The sequence below is a fragment of the Seriola lalandi genome, unplaced genomic scaffold, assembly GCF_002814215.2.
Source record: "Seriola lalandi dorsalis isolate HSWRI2012SDOR001 ecotype SW California unplaced genomic scaffold, Sedor1 jcf7180002054426, whole genome shotgun sequence".
Lineage (NCBI taxonomy): Eukaryota > Metazoa > Chordata > Actinopteri > Carangiformes > Carangidae > Seriola > Seriola lalandi.
This window is the reverse complement of record NW_019524979.1, coordinates 345,751-365,078: the sequence shown is the minus strand read 5'-3', so window position 1 is coordinate 365,078 and position 19,328 is coordinate 345,751. Positions and strand designations below refer to the sequence as shown.

The 19,328-nt window shown below is 39.1% G+C and overlaps 2 protein-coding genes across 2 annotated transcripts; both read left to right on the top strand.

Annotated features, from left to right (window-relative positions):
- The first annotated feature begins 1,121 nt into the window (after positions 1–1,121).
- LOC111658207 (inhibitor of nuclear factor kappa-B kinase subunit alpha-like) lies at positions 1,122–7,986 on the top strand. Its single transcript, XM_023410634.2, has 22 exons — positions 1,122–1,381; positions 1,891–2,035; positions 2,134–2,228; positions 2,341–2,458; positions 2,544–2,613; positions 2,707–2,795; positions 2,903–2,992; positions 3,084–3,208; positions 3,389–3,496; positions 3,587–3,722; positions 3,833–4,033; positions 4,474–4,576; positions 4,783–4,906; positions 4,982–5,133; positions 5,233–5,294; positions 5,381–5,490; positions 5,579–5,628; positions 6,341–6,449; positions 6,557–6,704; positions 6,845–6,894; positions 7,285–7,384; positions 7,646–7,986. Exons 2-22 carry the CDS (start codon positions 1,931–1,933, stop codon positions 7,703–7,705), a joined length of 2,205 nt encoding a protein of 734 aa, XP_023266402.1. The 5' UTR covers positions 1,122–1,381; positions 1,891–1,930; the 3' UTR covers positions 7,706–7,986.
- Positions 7,987–10,339: 2,353 nt separating this feature from the next.
- On the top strand, positions 10,340–18,237 carry erlin1 (ER lipid raft associated 1). Its single transcript, XM_023410611.2, has 12 exons — positions 10,340–10,492; positions 11,593–11,721; positions 12,291–12,372; positions 13,065–13,111; positions 13,203–13,264; positions 13,378–13,503; positions 13,661–13,734; positions 14,688–14,746; positions 14,906–14,997; positions 15,163–15,252; positions 15,374–15,453; positions 15,555–18,237. Exons 2-12 carry the CDS (start codon positions 11,609–11,611, stop codon positions 15,744–15,746), a joined length of 1,017 nt encoding a protein of 338 aa, XP_023266379.1. The 5' UTR covers positions 10,340–10,492; positions 11,593–11,608; the 3' UTR covers positions 15,747–18,237.
- The last annotated feature ends 1,091 nt before the right edge of the window (positions 18,238–19,328 follow it).

Genomic DNA, 19,328 nt, shown 5'->3' with positions numbered 1-19,328 from the left:
TTTTATATATATATATATATATATATATATATATATATATATATATATATATACGTGCAATGTTGCAGCTGGTAACTTAATATTCTGCTGGATAGCTTAAACACATCATAGTTTATTAGTTCATTATATTTTGTATTAATAAGGAGAATTTAGAGTAAATAGTTACTACAGATGCCAGATAAATGTAAACAGTAATTTTCAATATGCGCCCCCAGAATGCAGTGGAGCAGAAGCTTAAAGAGCATTAAATAACAAGTACCACAAGTACAAGAAATATCTTCAACATGAAATATTAAAAAGTCAAAATTCTTAATATCTGCAGGAAAATGATGGATAGTATTGCTGAGGATTGGATTATTCATGTCCTACAAAAAAGATTTGTTTCAGAAAAGGAGCCCTCTCTTCCTCTCAACTTTCTTTCTGTATACAACATAAATAATTATCAGATATGTGTGTTTATGTATATTCTTACAAGTTTTTTTTCTCCCATCTCCTTTTATGACTGGTTGACATGATTATTGTCTATTGGTTTTTGTGAAACCTGTTTTATATACAGTTGTTTTATACAGTTTTCTTAGCTGTGGCATACTGGCCTTGTCACATATTTTTTATTCCGTTTTATGGTTTTATGCTACAGTACTATATGTGCAAATAAAATAAAATAAAAATAAACAGTACTTGAAGGATGTACTAAGGATTTTTACACCACTGAGTTTAACTAACTAAAACACACACACACACACACACACACACACACGCACAGATAGAAACAGCCAATGTCACATTTGTTCCTTGCAGTCTATGTACTAGACTGTGATGTTTTCGGGTCATAACAGAAACTGGGCATATGGCGCCATCTAGTGGACAAATTAAGACCTTGTCAAAGTTTTGGTAATATTCCTTCTTAGCTGCTACTGATGGATCAGGTTGTTGTTATGGTAAAAAGAGGAAAAAATGCCTACTTAACGCTCCTGTTTATGTTTAATCCCTCAGTGCAGACTCAGTCAGCTTGTTTGGAAGTGGGCTGGTGGGAAATCCCCCCACAGAGGGAGTGGTCCTGCGGAGGGCCTCTGTGTCCCGTCTGCTGCTGCGAAGACGAACACGCATGCGCAGTGACATTGTCTGCCTATCAGTATGTAGTTTCACTTTGCGGAGATACTGACCCGTCTTTGCCTTTCCGGCCGAAATTTTAACGAAAACACAACTTAAAGATTAACTTTAAAACTGCGTTTGAGGGATTTTGAAGGGCGAAGATATTATTTAGCCTGTTCAACCTTCTCACGTAAACACCAAACAAGAAAACGAAGCGTAAACAACACGTTTAGCTAACTCTGAAGCAACAATGTTCTGACATCTGAAGCTAATTATCATCTGCCGACAGGTGAGTTGATCATGTGTGTGGAGTGAGATGTTGCTTTTAGTTTACCTTTTGTTCACACAGTTAGGCTGTCTTTGAATTGCCTGACTTCATTAAACCTAACATTGGCTCTTGACCCTAGGTTTAGGTCACTGTAGCTGCAAGAAGTTACATACAGCATGGTAAACATGAGAAAAATGTATGTGCAACACTGGAATGTTAAAAAAGCAATGAAAAGATTCAAGTGGAAATATGTAGCAGACTTTAATATGTGGCTGATACATAGGGTCTGTGTTATTCTCTTGTGAAGAATACAAATATTATAATATATTAGTATATGCAATATATACCACTTAGCTGTTAGCAATGACTCCATTTCTCCTGTTGATGCAAAGAGGAATGCTAAAAATCGTGCAAATGCATAATAAATAAAATAAATAAATAGGCTTAAAGATCTACAATGAAGTTCAAAAGTCTGTGGTCAATGTAATATTTTTCTTGTTTTTGTCATTTTTTTGCTGAGGTCCTTTTAGGCTACCTCTGTTGCCCAGCGGCTCCAGTAGACTTCACACTATGGAGCGGACTGCACTCAGACAGAGCCAGCTCTGTGGCTCCTGGGAGATGAAGGAGAGACTTGGGATGGGAGGTTTTGGACACGTCTACCTGTACCAGCACATTGTAAGTTCTGTCATCCACCTGTACACCAAGGAGAACATGAACTCCAAACCCAAATCTGTCTTTGGCTTGGTTTTATTTCCTGGCTGTGTTTGGAGCAGGAGCTGGGAGACAAGATCGCTGTGAAACTTTGTCGCCTGGAGCTGAACTCCAAGAACAAAGACCGCTGGAGCAGAGAGATCCAGATCATGAAGAAGTGAGTTTAAATCTTCTGCTTGTGTTCATATCGTGGCTCATTAACAATTTATTTTCTACTATTATTTACTTGTCAAACCATCACTACTTGTATGGCTCTCTTCCCTTTATAGGCTGAACCATGTGAACGTTGTCCAGGCCAGAGAAGTACCGGAGGAGTTGAGCTCCATTGCTATAAATGATCTACCTCTATTGGCCATGGAGTACTGCTCAAGAGGAGACCTACGCAAGGTACATTATGGTAAATTATAAAGACCCTTAACAATTTCTTGTCTTTTAGACAATGCACTCTTAACCTCTGTACCTGTTCATGTAGGTGTTGAATAAACCAGAAAACTGTTGTGGGCTAAAGGAAAGTGAAGTCCTCTCGCTGCTCAGTGACATTGGTAATGTTTCCCTAAGCTTTTACTTTGATAAAAATCCACAGTTATCACTATTGATTGCATAATGTATATGGAATACATGTTCTACAAACTCAGGTTCTGGTATCCAGTATCTCCATGAAAACAAGATCATTCACAGAGACCTTAAGCCAGAGAACATAGTTCTGCAGGAGATCGGTGAGAAGGTGAACTCATTTCTTTTTGTACATGCATGCGGCCTGTGTAATCTGCGGCATCATATATTCTATGGATTTCTGTGCCTTGCTCTCATTATGAACTATGTTTCCTCCAGCTTGTCCATAAAATCATAGATCTGGGTTACGCCAAAGACCTAGATCAGGGCAGTCTCTGCACATCATTTGTTGGAACTCTCCAGTATCTGGTAAGTTTTGCATCAGTACTCTGCAAGCAATGTGTTTCTTCAATACTTTTCAACAATCAAGCACTTATAAATCTATCTGTATGTGTTTCAGGCTCCAGAGCTGTTTGAGAGTAAACCCTACACTGTAACTGTGGACTACTGGAGTTTTGGGACAGTGATCTTTGAATGTACTTGTGGCTTTCGCCCCTTTTTACACCACATGCAGCCTGTACAGTGGTGAGTCATCACCAACATTTTTATTGATCTGAAAATATCTGTGTTAAAGGTGGAGGCAAACTCATGAGACTGAATATAGTTTTTTTTTTTTTTTTTTTTGTAATATTTTGTGGATCTAGTTTTCAATTTGTTGACTTTATTTACATTTCTCACTGGTTGTATGTTTGGCTGCTTTTGTAGGACAAGTAAAGTCAAGAACAAAGGCCCAAAGGACATCATGGCAGTAGAGGACATGAATGGAGAAGTCAGATTCTCCACACATCTGCCATATCCCAACAATCTCAGCAGGTAGAGACAAAAAGACGTTTCTTCGTACCCACCAGCGCTGCTCATTCTAACTTGCATCTAACCTTTGTGTGTGGATGTGTTTGTTGAAAGGCCACTGCTGGAGCCCGTTGAGACTCTACTACAGATGTTGTTACTGTGGGACCCTGCAATGCGTGGTGGAGGGCTGGATCCTGAGAGAAACAAGCCGAACTGCTACACTACTCTTCAGAATATTCTCAACACGAAGGTCCAAAATATGAACCGTGCCTGTATTTAGACTCACTAAAACGACATTTTATGTCATGCTTTTATGGTTTATGTACAGTTAGCAAAGGAAACTTCTCATTGTTACTCCAGGTGATTCATGTGTTGGACATGACGTCAGCCCAGCTGCACTCCTTGGTTTTGGGAGCTGAGGAGAGCTTACACTCCCTGCAGCTTCGTCTGGAGACACACACACAGACACGCATTTCCCCGCTGAGTCAAGAGCTGCTGCTGGACACGGGAATCTCCCTCGACCCACGCAGACCACCCGCACACTGTCTGCCAGATGGATTGGTATGAGACACCAATGTAAACATAGCTGTCTAATGTCAATCAGGCCAAGCAACAAGTACATATGCATCAGGGGACAATAGGACCTACTGTTTTTTTCTTTTTTTATCTCCATATTTTAAAAAGTATTGTTTTTGTTTGGAAATTTTGGGTAGTTCTGCATTACACTGTTCCATGTATGTTATTTCTGGTAACAGGATTTGGGTTTTTTGCTTTTATATTTCAACATTGCAGTTAGTTTAACAGGTAATTTGCAGTTGGTCCTTGTGAGAGTAAAAATAGATACAGAAAATAAGTTGGTTTGTTATAATTCACAAATTGCAGACCATATGAATGAATGCATTAAGTAAGTCAGTACATCTCAACCTCAGGATAGATTTCCACTGGTGTTTTTGTTTTTAAAAAAAAGAGCGAACCACCACCTTCTTGTTCTCTGCTTTCAGCAAGGCTGGGACAGCTCCATAGTCTTCCTGTTTGATAAGAGCCTGACCAAGTACTCTGGACCACTGACTGCCAGACCTCTGCCAGACAGTGTCAACTTTATAGGTGAGATATATAACTGTCAGTCTCCTGCTCCTGCTGGTCTCTGGAGGGTTTCCTGCGGCCTTGAAAGTTATTGAAAGAATACAAAATTCAGAAAAGTAAAATAAAATAAGATATTTGTTGATGTCTTCAATCTAGTTATATTGTAATTTGGTGTCCAAGTTAATGTGGGGAGTCATGTGTCTTTTGTGAACTGTGTGTTGTCTCAGTCAGGGAGACCAAGACACAGCTCCCACTGTCTGCACTGAGAAAGGTGTGGGGGGAAGCAGTCAGCTACATTTGCGGACTGAAAGAGGACTACATTCGCCTGTACCAGGGACAGAAATCTGCCATGTAAGTGTATAAACACACAGAAATACATGCACTCACACTCTGAAACATCCTTATCTTGTGTTTGTGTCTGTGCAGGCTGAGTCTGCTGCGTTATAACACCAACCTAACGCGGTACAAGAACCTGCTGTTCTCCCAGTCACAGCAGCTCCGAGCCAAACTGGCTTTCTTTAAGACCAGCATCCAGCACGACCTTGAGCAGTACACCAAGCAGAGGCACACCGGCATCTGTGAGTTGATGTTAATCTGCTGATATGGTATGTACTGTTACTCAAATTCATCACTGAAGCCCCAAGTAAAGTATCTGCTGTTGTTGTGTTCCTATGAAGCTTCAGAAAAAATGTTGAAGACATGGCAGGAAAATGAAGAAAAGGCTGATGGGTTTACAAAGGTAGGAAAGTTTTTATATCATAGTAATTCTACGCACCTGCAGTTGTATAAAATCCTGTACACGCTAAGGGATGTTTTCTGCTGTAGGTTGCAGATGTGGGGTATCTGGATGAAGAGATCGTGGCTCTACATTCTGAGATTGTGGAATTGCAGAGGAGTCCATTTGCGAGGAGACAAGGGGATGTAATGGAACAGCTGTCAGTATCTCAGTATTTACACTGTAATAATTTCCTTAAAAATAACTGTGATATGCACAAGTTAACTCTCTCTTTGTCTTTTTTTCAGTGAGGAAAAGGCTATTGAACTCTACAAGCAACTAAAAGCTAAATGCAAAAGTGAGCACCAATCATTACACATATCACATAGTAGACATGGGTTACAGGGGCCTTTGCTTTTTATGCCTACACACCAGCGACAGCCAGGGCCAGAGGCATTATGCTTTCGGTTTGTCTGTTGGTCCATATGTCCGCATGTCTGTGTAATGCCTTGAGGGAATCCCATCAAATTTGGCACAGTTTGACTTGTGGATGAACGGTTTGGATTTTGGTGGTCAAAGGTCACTGTGACCTCACGAAACATGTTTTTGGCCACAACTTAGAAATTCATACACTAATTCAGACACAATTAAAAGCAAACGTCTAATAGGATAAATTATGAAGTGATGACATTTTATATCCAAATGGTCAAACTTCATCGTCACTATGACATCATAATTTTAGGCATAAACACTTCTGACCATTATTCAATGCTGTAGTTTTGGTAATTCGTTGTGCTCTTTTTTGCCAATTATAATGATGGAGAATCTGATGATGCTTGTTGCTGTTAATGCAAGTCAGCGCTACAAGGAATAAGGTTTCATAATGTGCCGGAGGATTCATTGAACAAATTAGCCCCAGTGGTGCACTGTATAATTAATGCCTCTGCTGTGTTTGACACAGAGGTAAAACAAGGCTGCGAATGGGAATAGCAAACTGGCATATAGTATGTTTTTATGTGGCTATGTCAAACGATAAACACACATGGTCATCGGAGTATGTGTTTGTACAGGTCCTGACCCTCCACATGGCTACAGTGACAGCTCAGACATGGTGAAGACCATACTCCAAACGGTTCAGAACCAGGACAGAGTGCTGAAAGACTTGTACACTCACCTGAGGTAATTTATCCACAAGTGTAGTCCAAACAGATACACACAACTGAGGTATCATATTTAGTTCTCTGTGTGTCATTTGTGGTATTCCCCATCTCTCTTGTTTTCTGTAGTACAATTCTGGTGTGTAAGCAGCGCATCGTTGATTTGTTCCCTAAGTTGGAGAGGGCTGTAGAGAACATAAAAACTGCAGAAGCAGCAGTGATGCAGATGCAGATGAAGCGACAGAAAGAGTTCTGGTATCTCCTCAAGATTGCCTGTGTGAGTATATTACAAATGGCACTACAGAAAATATTCTTAGCTATCACTCATCTTTGGGTAGGTTTAACATCCCTTATACAGTATTAAATGTATAAGTCAAATAATGCTGTATCTAATACAATGTGTGGTTATGTGTTTAGGCCCAGAGCAATTCTCCATCGCAGCCACTTATGCAACGACCCACTGACAGGTAAGTTCTATACAACTCACAATTCCCGTGAGTTGAGTATATATTGTATGAGTACAGTATGAGTTGTATTTGAATGACACTGTCATGGGAACAGTCTCACTACGACATCATGTGGCTGTTTCTCTGTCATTAGCTTAGCTGCAGTTTAGAAGATAAAGTGGAGGTCCCATTTTCAAGTGTTCTTAGTCTTTGGGACCCCATTGTACTGTGCAGAATGAGCTGTATGATCTATTAAAACCAACTGCTGGGTTTTGCACAACCCACAAAACTGCCACAAGAGGTCACCCCATTCACTCTAAAGCCTAGTAGCTTGTTGGAAAAGGACTCATACCCTCCCTGATTATAAACATGAAGACATACAATCAATTCAGAGTCTCTTGTCTCTTTCAGTGAAACTGTTCATCAATTACTGGATGAGAATCAGCGTTACCTGAATCAGTTAACTTCTCTGCTGCAAGACGCCACCCAGGAGATGGACTTCAGTGTTATGGTATGGTATATAGGTGTGAAGGAATGTGATCGTGCATATAAACAGAATCCTGAAAAACAACTGTGTGTGTGTAGTTTATTTTGTATTGACTTTCCTGCTTAAAAACATGCATTTGCACTCAGTCTTTACTAGATCATGCTGGTTAACCTGTTTGAATTTAACGTTCAAGTTTTAAGATGAAAGATGGACAATTGCATGTATCTTGATGTACAGTAATTGATTGAGAGGTACAATGGCTTTATCTGTTTATTCTCTCTCCAGGATCAGGACTGGAGCTGGACTCAGTACAGAGCAGTGAAAGCTCAACCTCAGAAGCTGTAAAAACTGGCAAAAATCTCAGTGTTATGAGTCTAAAAATATATACTGTAAACAAGTGCCTTATCAGAGTGACACTATCTGAAAGCTTTGTGATTCCATACTGTATCATTTAAATACATGTGATGCTGTAAGACTAATGTGTGAAGTACATATTGTGGTAAGCTATTCATGTTTTAACTTAAATTTGTATTATTGAATTTTAAAAACTATATTGAGCTATCACCCACACTTATTTATTGTACTGGTATTATTGTTCAGAATAAATCACTGCTGCTAACAAACAATGCATGATGGAATGTGACTAAATTTTATTACTGTATGACGCATAAATGATGTTTTTGGGTTTGTTCAAGCAGTTTAAATGTAATTTCTTAGAATGGGTTTGTCTTTTCTCTGCAAGTGTTAAACTGCTGAAGATAATAAGTATCTGGATATTTACATTCACACAGTGGACCAGACAACTGTCTGCACACATACAGGAAATTGCTTGTTTATGAGACCCTGGGTTCAAAATTCTCTTGGGAGATGCTGAAACCCAAACAGCAGGGATGAAGCACAGGCTAACAAGCATAAATGAATATGTCAAGAAAACGAGTAACAAGAAGCCAAAAGCATTGTCTCATAAAGTATGAGGGAGGCTTAAAGCTTGTTACTGTGTGACTTCTGTAGTACATTATCTTTATTTAAATAAGGGTATATCCTGTCATGTGTGGAGGATTTCTTTGTAACTATGCAAAATTAAGATAGTATGCAAGGCAACTTTGCATGTCTTGCTGTTGTTTTACTCATACACTGTTTTCTGACCTCCTCCATTATTAACTCCACACTGCAGTTTGTTAAGATCTCTTTTTCAGACTGAAACCATTGTCTGAGAAAACCATTTCACATTTCAATCAGTGTGTTTGTAAAGACTAAATAGTGCATCAAGAGTTAAATATCTGCAGTTAATAGAGACACTGGACAAATAATACACCACAGTACTTTTTTTCAGTCAGTCAGTCATAGTCTGCTATACGTATTTTGTTGTAAGCTGGTAGAATTTCACCTTCATTGTCCCTATCTAAAAAAATTAGCCATTTACTCAGTAACATTTTAGTTGAAAATATTGTTGGTTTTACTTACATATCAGGAATATTAGCACATTTGAATAGAATATGTTCGATAATGGAAAACAATATGGCCACTTTTGTCAGTTCTTTGTCATCAACTTGATATGCAGCTGTACCGTGTTGTCTGTTTGCTATAAACCTGATCTCAACGTGTCGTGAAATATTTCTGTAACATTTTATTGTATCTATTTTTATTTGATTTGATTTTTCAATTAAAAAAATAGTCATCTAAAAAAAAAAAAAAATACAATATCTACACAGAGACATTCGTATGTATTACATGTATACCTATATGGTACACTCATACACAGTACATGAACAACTTGCAGCTGCAGGAAGCTGAGAACATGAGCCACTCTAAGAACTCGGAGCAAGACAAACCGGAATGTATTGCCTTTCATCGTGTCTCAAAACCATAGGCTGTATCAGACAAAACATACATCTCTCGCCGAATTGAGGTGGATAAAAGGGGCCGAAAATTACCTTTGCTGTAAATGACAATACCTTGAACTGTCAGTGAAGGCACTGCCTAGGACAGTATGCACTTTTGATACGCGTTTACTCAGTAAAATTTAGTAAAATATAACTTTTCTTTGTGAAAGAGAGTAAGGCTGAATACTGATTGGTTGGTTCTGCCCAATAGAAAAACGGTCATTAACATATTGTCGCTAAACATCATGGGAAACTTTTAACTACTCGCTCTAAGGACAATAATTAGCTTGTTCGACACAAATGTTCGCGTCAGTCACGCTGTTTAAAACAAACCGAGCGATATATAGACGTTGTGGCAAACATGCCAATATTCGTCACCATGATAGTATACGTTTGTTTTGGGTGCCGGCTTATAAGTGGTGCTCCTTCCGCTGTTCTGTTGGATGTGAGGGCGATCTGGCTGCGACATCTGTCACCCCATTGATCGCTAGGGTTGATTCGGCTGATCTGGCTGGCTAGGCGGGTGTCCCCTTCCTCCCTCACCGCTCCACGTGTGTCCCTCCCGAAGCTCCGCGCTCGGTGGAAGAGGACGAGGTCCCCCCGGCGGACGACCATCCATCGGTATACCAGTAGCTGCGCTCCCCTGCTAGAACCTCCAAACAAGCTCAAGGCCCAGTTGTAGGAGAAACGTAGGGAAGTCAAGCTCCAAGCTTCAGACACATCCAAGTGCGGCGCTGCACGTGGCAGTCTGCCTTACTTTTAGATTTATAACTGTAAACATAAATCATAACATAACACATAAAAATGTATGTTATGTCGCTTAAGTAAATAACAGATTATGTGACGCGCGCGCACAATACAGTAGTGATATAAGCTATAACCATTATATTATGGTGCAGTACTTCATTAAAAAGGAATTCTTTTACTCCATTTTCAGTCAATCTATACATACATATACTTATTTTCTTAGCTTCATCACAGTAAAGGAGCTTTTCACTAATGGTTTTGCAAAGATTTAGTTTGGCTAAAAAACTAATCTAATATTTCCGACTGCCTATGAAGGCAGCATCATGTAACGACTAAAAGCAAGAGCGAAACCTGTTGGAGGCGGGTGAGGCGGGGTTAGGGGGGATGGGTCGTTTAGTGATATGAGCAGAAAGGCAGGCTGTTCGACACAGCGGTAATTTTATTTATCACAAACCAGCACAAACAACCACAAATTGACCATTGCACATCAGCGCAGCATAAGGTGAGTTAACTCGTTTGCTTTACTCCAGCAGCCTGGCAAGATAGCGTTAGCATGAAGCTACAAGAAACTGACCCACCCGATAATGAGAGCTAGCTGACTGGCTAACCAGGCTAGCTATGTTAACATTACCAGGCGAATGGTGTGTCAGGCTTTGCTGTTGTTGAATTGAATTAATTCCGACATCAAGTGTGATGGTTATATTGTAACTGTGGTGCAAACACGTTGCTTCCTGTGCTGACAAAGGAATTAACCTCAAGTTATCGACTTACAAGTCATTCTGCAAGCTAATAGTGCAAGTTAGCGTTAGCTGTTAAATGTTCAGGCTGCTTGTGAAGTGCACTTAACTAATCAAGGCAGGTAAATATAAAGCGTTATTGTGACTGTATACTATACATACTAACTGGAAAGCCATTTGATGGGTAAAACATCAACTATAAACTTGTACACGTTTTAGATCTGTTAGCCTTCTACTTTGAATGACTCTGGGTTGCGTTCATTTGACGTTTTTGACCTGTGTACACATGTTACAGTCAGGATACACTACATCTACCCTCAGTATGATGTATAATGTTTTCTTTATATTTTTTCTTAGCTGTTAATTTAAAAGGGGAAGCTAGAAAAAACTATTTCAGGGCATTAAGTTGATCTTGATGTAATAACGGAAATGTAGTAAAGAACAACAAATGTTGTCTTCCCATATAACACCAAAGTTTTCATGAAAATGTTTGGCTGCAGTTGCGTTCCTTGCAAATTTTGCCAAACAATGTTCAGTGCATATGCTTTTAAAATACTTGTACATAATATTTTATTATATTTTGTCTGCTCCATTTGAGTGTAGACTAAATATTATAAAAAAACACCTCTCAGTATAACACAATGCAGTTCAAGAGCACCAGAAACTATAGCCTACACAACCATAAAGTTTTGATCATGAACATAAAATCAGTTTCAAAGTTGAACACTAAAACCTTCATGAAAGTGGGATTTATTGCAGGTCTTTTGCAATAGACTGTCAGTTACAGTGAAGGTTAAACGGTGCCCTGAGTACATTATGTTGTATAAATATTTCAGTATGTTTATGCTTCTTTCTCTGCTTGTAGGTGAGTGCTAGCAAGGATGACGATGCCGCATGTAGGGGCAGTGTTTGCAACAATAGCAGGAGTGATGGCCATCATGTTGCACTCCTCCATTCACAAGATAGAGGAAGGACACCTCGCTGTGTACTACAGGTATCACACCACTGACCCTGTGCCAGTGACAGAAACAACACATGTATACTGTTTGAATATGGATGGCCAATTTTTATTTGTATGAGGCCTGTTTCCTGATAATGATGCATATAAATTCGACCTGGATATGGAAATATTGTTTGGAGGTGTAAGGTGTGGATGCTTCAAACCTGTTTAACCAAAGAGAAGAAGGAGCGGCTACTACCACATACTAGACAGTGCAGGATTCTTCATCCCAGATCTGAACGTGGACTCTGAACGTTTCTACAAAGCTTTACTGATCCCTGTAAGGAAAATTAGGTCTTCAGGGGAAATGAAATTGAAGTTCACAATTAGAATGTAAAATAAATAAATGTATAGATATTAAACCATATTAGTTGACAATGTTCTTGGCATGGACTAAATAACAGAAACACCCTGTACTATAATGCAATGTTATTCAACATAACCATAAATTATTGTTACACCTGAATTAACAGCCTTCTGTCCTTTTCTTTTGTCCATCCAAAATCAGTAGATGATCCATTGTTGAGAAGTCGGACCAAACAATTTGTTTATATTTGTTTCAGGGGTGGGGCATTGCTGACTTCTCCCAACGGTCCTGGATATCACATTATGCTGCCTTTCATTACCACCTACAGATCAGTGCAGGTAAGCTGACCTTTCAGCCGCCCTGAAACTTGGCTTTTTTGCAGAAGCATGTGGAAAGTAAGAGTCAACCATATGGTGCTGCTCATGAAAACCAATATATGTTCATCTATAAATAAGTCAGCTACCACATGCAAACAGTTGCTATTCAACCGTGGCTGCAGTGGTGTCATTTTATTGCAAGTTTTTGCACCATTTGTTGCACCACTACATAAACTTAGCTCAGAGTCTTTTGAATATCTCTTAAAGATATTAAATGTTTCTATCACAATAAATACTAACTAAAATTGATATAAGTCAAGTTTAATTAAATAATCTTAACTCAAGGTCAACTAACTAGCATTTTCCTGAGCTTTCGACTGCATCTCATGGTTGGCTTGTCATGGAGAGGGTTTAGTGTTCATCACGTAACCATAAGACTGAAGTTGACTTGAGGTTATTTTGTCAAACTTTTTCCAAAGTCAAGAGCGAACTTTCACATTCAACATGAAAACTGAAGTTAATATGTGATATATTATAGACACAGGTTAACTTAAACAATCTCCGCTTTATCTAGTCTTCCATTCTTTTATAAAGCGGGGACATAAAACTTTTCAAAATGATCATGTCATATGTGTTAAATCCAGATACATGTTCATGAGTGGACCCTTGTAGTAGGAGAATACTCTTTTCTTTTTTTCTTTTTTTTCTTCCAGACTACTCTCCAAACTGATGAGATCAAGAATGTGCCTTGTGGAACAAGGTAAAACTGAGCTTACTGATGTAGTGGTAAAAAAAAAACACTGCATTCATGAAAAAGATTTTGTATTTAACAGATACCTTCTTCTTCACAGTGGTGGGGTGATGATCTATTTTGATAGAATAGAGGTTGTTAACATGCTGGTCCCTTCAGCAGGTACCAAATGTTCTTATTTCCATTTTTGCAAAAGTTCCTCATTTTATTGACACATGAACCATGTCAGCTGCTCTGCATTACAACAAGTGCTCCAATTGTTCCTTTATGTGCAGTGGTCGACATTGTGAGGAACTACACTGCAGATTATGACAAAACTCTAATTTTCAACAAGATTCACCACGAACTTAACCAGTTCTGCAGCGTCCACACGCTACAGGAGGTCTACATTGAGCTGTTTGGTGAGTACATGTTTGAGATAACACAGGCCGTACTGTTTCATTTTAATGCCTTACATAGGAAGTGACTTGTGATGTGAGCTCATTACTGAAATTCCTAAAATGTGATTCACATGATGTTGTGTATTGAAATGGCTGCTGTTTTATTTTTGTCTTGCAGACATCATAGATGAGAACCTGAAGACTGCGTTGCAGAAAGATCTGAATGTTATGGCACCTGGACTTACAATACAGGTATTTAAACATATACACACACAACCTGAGAAGTAGAGGATCATAGTGAGTAGAAGGATGGGGACTGAAGTTGCAGTGAGAGCTAAAGGAATTTGGTTTGGTTATTCATGGATACAATATACTGGTCACAAAATAAAATTTGGTGTGTTTTTAATACCCGTTAAAGACTTGAGCTGGATTTGTAGTTGTTCATGAAGGCGCTCTGGAGCCTAATGGGTAGTGGGTGTAGCATCACTGCAGAGTGCAGACTGTGCCATAGCCAAAGTGCACCTTCCTCAAACATGTAACTACACATTGGGGCCACATCGGCCATGAAGATATCATGTGGCGGCTACAAGAACTGTGATTGGGCTACTTGTGTTTTCTCCTTCAAGTTTGATGATGGTGGTAGCACATCAAGCGATTGACAAACCTTCAACTCATTGAAATTAATAAGTGAAACAACAGCGATTGCACATCGTAGTACTTGTCTCCTAATGAGATAACGAAATATAAATTCCTTGGATGTAACTCCAGTTATAATGTACACATATGTATGTATCCCACTGTGGCTCTACATGACAATGTAAATGACAGAATGTAAAGGCACTTAGTGTATGGAACATAGCTTAAACATAATATAACTCGTTCATGTGCAGTACATCTGTCCAAAAAGGAAACATGTAGAGCAAAATGCACACATGAAAAACACAACCTTCACATCATAACATGACATTAGTTGACCGGTTGTTGGTGGATGAATGAATACATGAGGCAAAACTGATACCGACTAATCAACCCTCTACTCAAATTCTAAACAGATACCACAAGACCAGTTCTAACTGTTAAAACCTTTACTAGCCTGAAAACCAGTCACCCACTCTCTGTGAAATTTATTGGCAGATTGATTGTGAGCAAAGGCCCATTTTGTGTTTCTCTCTTTTCCTCTGCACTGTTTTGACATCGTGATGAAGGCAGTGCGTGTTACCAAGCCAAAGATCCCTGAAGCTATCAGGAGGAACTTTGAACTCATGTGAGTTTGTAAATCTGTACTCTCTAGCACAGTCTCGGTGCACGTTTCAAATTCCCTGTGACCTGCCCACTTAGTTCAAGTAAGACCACACAGAAAAGAAAATATTTGTTAGAACCTTTGTGTGTGTGTGTGTGTGTGTGTGTGTGTGTGTGTGTTCAGGGAAGCAGAGAAGACTCGTCTGTTGATAACAGCTCAGACTCAGAAGGTGGTGGAAAAGGAAGCCGAGACTGAAAGGAAGAAGGCCATTATTGGTAACTCTGGTGTATTACTGTAATTCAGCCTGCTGTGTTTTAATTTGCATGACCATCGTTACAATTTTAGCAGTTTCCCCTTTTCAGGCACTCATGTGTAACCCTTCTATCAACCTCCTTCTTCTGTACAGTTGTTAAAACTCACGGGTTTCTCTGTCCCTACAGAGGCTCAGAAAGTGGCTCAGGTAGCAGAGATCCATTTCCAGCAGAAGGTGATGGAGAAAGAGACGGAGAAAAAGATCTCTGAAATAGAGGGTCAGCATACCTGATATTAGTTTACTTCTGTGAGATGGTTTGTGTGTTCCTGTATGTGGCGGCTTCTGGAGAGCTGGTTTGTCATTTGTCTGTCTCATTCAACACTGACTCTTTGTTTCAGACTCTGCCTTTCTGGCCAGGGAGAAGGCTAAGGCTGACGCAGAGTATTACACTGCTGCCAAGTTTGCTGAAGCAAACATGGTAAAAAAAAATGCTGTTGACACAGTTCCACACTTAAACACACAACCACAGAATAACATTTAATCCTCACATACTCTTGTCTTTCTCCAAAATCTTTACAGATGAAGTTAACCCCAGAGTACCTGGAGCTGATGAAGTACCAGGCCATAGCAGGTAACAGTAAGATCTACTTTGGCCAGGACATCCCTAACATGTTTGTAGAGGGAACCAACAGTCCGCCTAAGACCGTGCACTCCCCTGATCTGCCCAATGTTGAAACGGACAAGAAAAGAAGAAAGCTAGACGGGCAGTGAGTCCACAGATGTGCCTCTGCACAGGACAGGAGGACCCGATGAACACTTGTCTGTGGAGTGGAGAGCACTGAACTGAAGGTGATGGGAGGGATAGCTTTGCAGCTAGTTTGATGAACAGCACACTTCAGTCTTAAATCTAAATGGCAAAGAAAGAGTGGGGAAAATGTATGTTGAAAGACAAGAGAAAGTGAGAGGTAAGAAGGGCAAAATAAGAAGGGAAAGTATTTTTTTCCACCTTCCACTCTTTGGGAAAAGACAAGTTCTGGGAATCATGATGCCATAGTTAAAATCAAAAGCATAATAAATGCTTATGCCTGGGAAGGCGACACCAAGTAAGTCGCCCTAATTTACACATGCTTGCAATCAGTGCAGTGTTGAATTTTTGCTTTTGGATCTGCATTAATTTTGTTTGTTGTATGCAAGAGGAGTGATTTGTGATGAAATTGAAAAATTATTTTTGAGAATTAATTTCTGGTTTAGCGGAACTGGAATCTGACAGGCAACACTAATTAAAAGCAGGATGGTTTGTGTAAGTGTGTCATGTGGGTTAGGTCGCCTCTTACAGTGAATCACTAGTTGGCTTTTCTCTCTTAACACGAGTCAGCCTGAGGGCTGTTGATTCACATCCTGTATCCAATGTTGTCGATTGATGACTTTAACATAGTTTCAACGGGTTAATACAGTAGTTCAAGCATTCATTATAAATGTGGTTATTGCAGCAGAGGTGTTCACTACATGAAGCCCACCTACATTTACAGCTCACTGAAATCAAACCTGAAAACTGATCTGTGAAAGTTTTTTTTAATGATAGCGTTCTACAAACAAGTGGCCTGACTTTGTTAAATTTTCACCTGAGCCTGTTTAAGGTAGATTTTACTCTACATGTACTGAAGTCTTTGAAGTTGCACGCCTGTCACCATGTGTTCATAAGTAAGTTAATATACAGTGGTGTCAGATTGGTTGTAGTGTAGTTTATTTTATGTTAATTTGGTGACAGTTTGCTGTTATTGGTTGTGGGTGAGAGTGCAGCCACCACAGAAAGACTTGAGAAGCTGCACTAAGATGTGCTGTGGCATTTACTGTGAAGCCACCTGAGAAAAAAAAGTTCTAGCGCTGCTAAAAGAAAATCTGATTTCTCGCTGATTAATAACCTAAAAGATGATAACTGGTTAGTAAAAGGGTTGTTACACTGGAAGAAGTTATTTTCTTTCCTCCATCTTGTTTTTGATGATCAGGGCCATGCATGTGGAAATTTGTAATGGCTTGATTCAGATGATTAGTAGTGCCTGCATTTTTCTGCCAACTCTTGTTCTTTTACAGCTTGTTGAGAAGTGGCTAAATGTAAATTCTCAGGAAATGGACTTATTTTAATAAAACGGCTGCTTAGTGTTGGACAGATCGTATACTCTTCAGTCAAGTCAAAATTGACAATTTTACAAGAAAATTTAAGAAAATAAATTTATAAGCTGTGAAGTTGTGAAAGTATTCAATTTGAGGGTAATCAAAGCTTTGATTTAATGTCAAGTTAAAGACCATTGTCTAAAAACCACCACTTCAATATTTTAGGTGACATTCTTATAGCACCATCTTCACTTTATTGCACCATTTATTTACAGTAGATGTCTGTGACATTGAATATTATGAGCATGTCGGTCTGTCGAAGTAGAAATAATACAAACAAAAGCTCCCTGCCACTGTCAGTGTTTACATTTTTGTGTAATTCACGAATTGATGTACTGCAAAGTTTTTCAGTCTTTGCTAAACAATATAATTTAAAGGATTTTAATGGAAACACAAGCTACAAGCAACACACAGCTCCTGATCATAATAGCAGCTTACACTTGGTGAGAATTGGTTTAACCTCTGATTAGTTTGAGTTCCAGCGCTACGAAAAAAAGAAAAACTTTTTGTTCTATTTAAAGATGAATGTTGATAATGCTTGGGCTTAAACCAGATGCAAGTTGGTGCTACTTTTTATTGTTTGTTTAAGCTTTTGGATTTTGTTCAGCTCTGTGTTTCAGAAGCATAGAAATACTTCCACGATTCAGAATTCAAGCCTTAAATAATAATGGGTCACCCCAGACTGAGAGATTCAGTGATTCTTATGAACTAAAAGTCTCCACTTGAACCTGGCTGTGAGGCTTATGAAGAGCTTGGATGTGCACAATGTAGTGTACAGCCTCATCGTAGACTCTAGAGGAGAAAGACACAACCAGCAGTGGACACTAATGGAGGATGTTGTGATGTTTACTTGACCTCCGGGTGGCAGTTAAAGGCTACACTCTGCGTTTGCTTCGGTGGTGGGTTCAATTGAAGATGCAAAAGAGGGGTATGAATCACTCATGAAAATGATTTTTTTTTTTTTTTTTGGTCAATATTTTGTACAATCTGTGAAACTTAAACTTTGTGTCCTTGTTTTAAAAGGTTTATATGCAAAAATGTTTTGAAGTTTTGACAACGTTCTAAAATAAAACCTATTTTGGTACCTCTCTCCTCTCTGTGCCATTTGATGTGTGGACATTTTGCAGTACACTTGGATGCCGACAGGAGGAGCGCTAGCATCATGTTAAATACTCTGCTCTGACTCAGTTTCTCAACAACAGATTTTTTTTTTTTTTTTTTGCCAAGACTGAACAAAGGAAAGTAAAATGGATGTATAAAGATCAAATTATTACTTCAAATAGGGGTCATTAAAAATGATGTTGAGAGAAATGAGAAGATGCGCTGAAGCTTGAGTCTTGCCCCTCATTTGTAAGTTGCTTTGGATAAAAGTAAGAGTAAAAAAAAACTTCAGAAAGAAAAGTTTGTGAATCATTGTGACTTGTAGTTGTACAAAAGGTTTGAGGGTGTCAAAAAATAAATAGTCAGGTTACACCAAAAAGATAAAATTTATTTAACATGAGTACAGATTCATTCCAATTCCCAAATTCATTATATAATTTGTGCCCAAATTTAGACATTTTCCACAACTACATATTTTTTCTACACACTTATATTTCTTATGTATTAAATATGTGTCAGAAAAGTGAGAAATCATATAATGTGCACGTGTTGGCTAGTTATTTATTTCACTGCCATCATGAGGATGACTCAATGAACACTTAGTGAATATACATACTCAGTCTATCACACACTCCCTGTTGTTCTCACTCACATAATGAGTTGTAAACATTACAAACACACATGTGTTTGTGTGTCGAGCTTGTAAAATTGTCATCCCAAGAGACTGACTCTAAACCTCAAGTCCTGCCCTGGGCAAGGCCAGTCAGCTGTTCACAAAGGCTTTCCAGGAAGTATCCAAAGAGTGTGTGAGTGGGTGTGACCACAGGCTGAATGACCAGATGAAGGATAGCTTCCTCTTATGAACTCTCCGTCCTTATGGAGAACTCTCAGGCAACCTTTCACAGCCAAACTATCAGTCTTTGCTTTCCGAGGGAGTTGTGAGAAATGTGATCATAATCATGATTGTGAGTGTGTCCTCATCTTGTTTTCATAACTGAAGGACGATTTTTTTGTGCTCATTTAAATGGGAGGTCTGAAGTGTTATCCGGGCTACAAAGTCAGCAAGTTTAACCCCCCCCC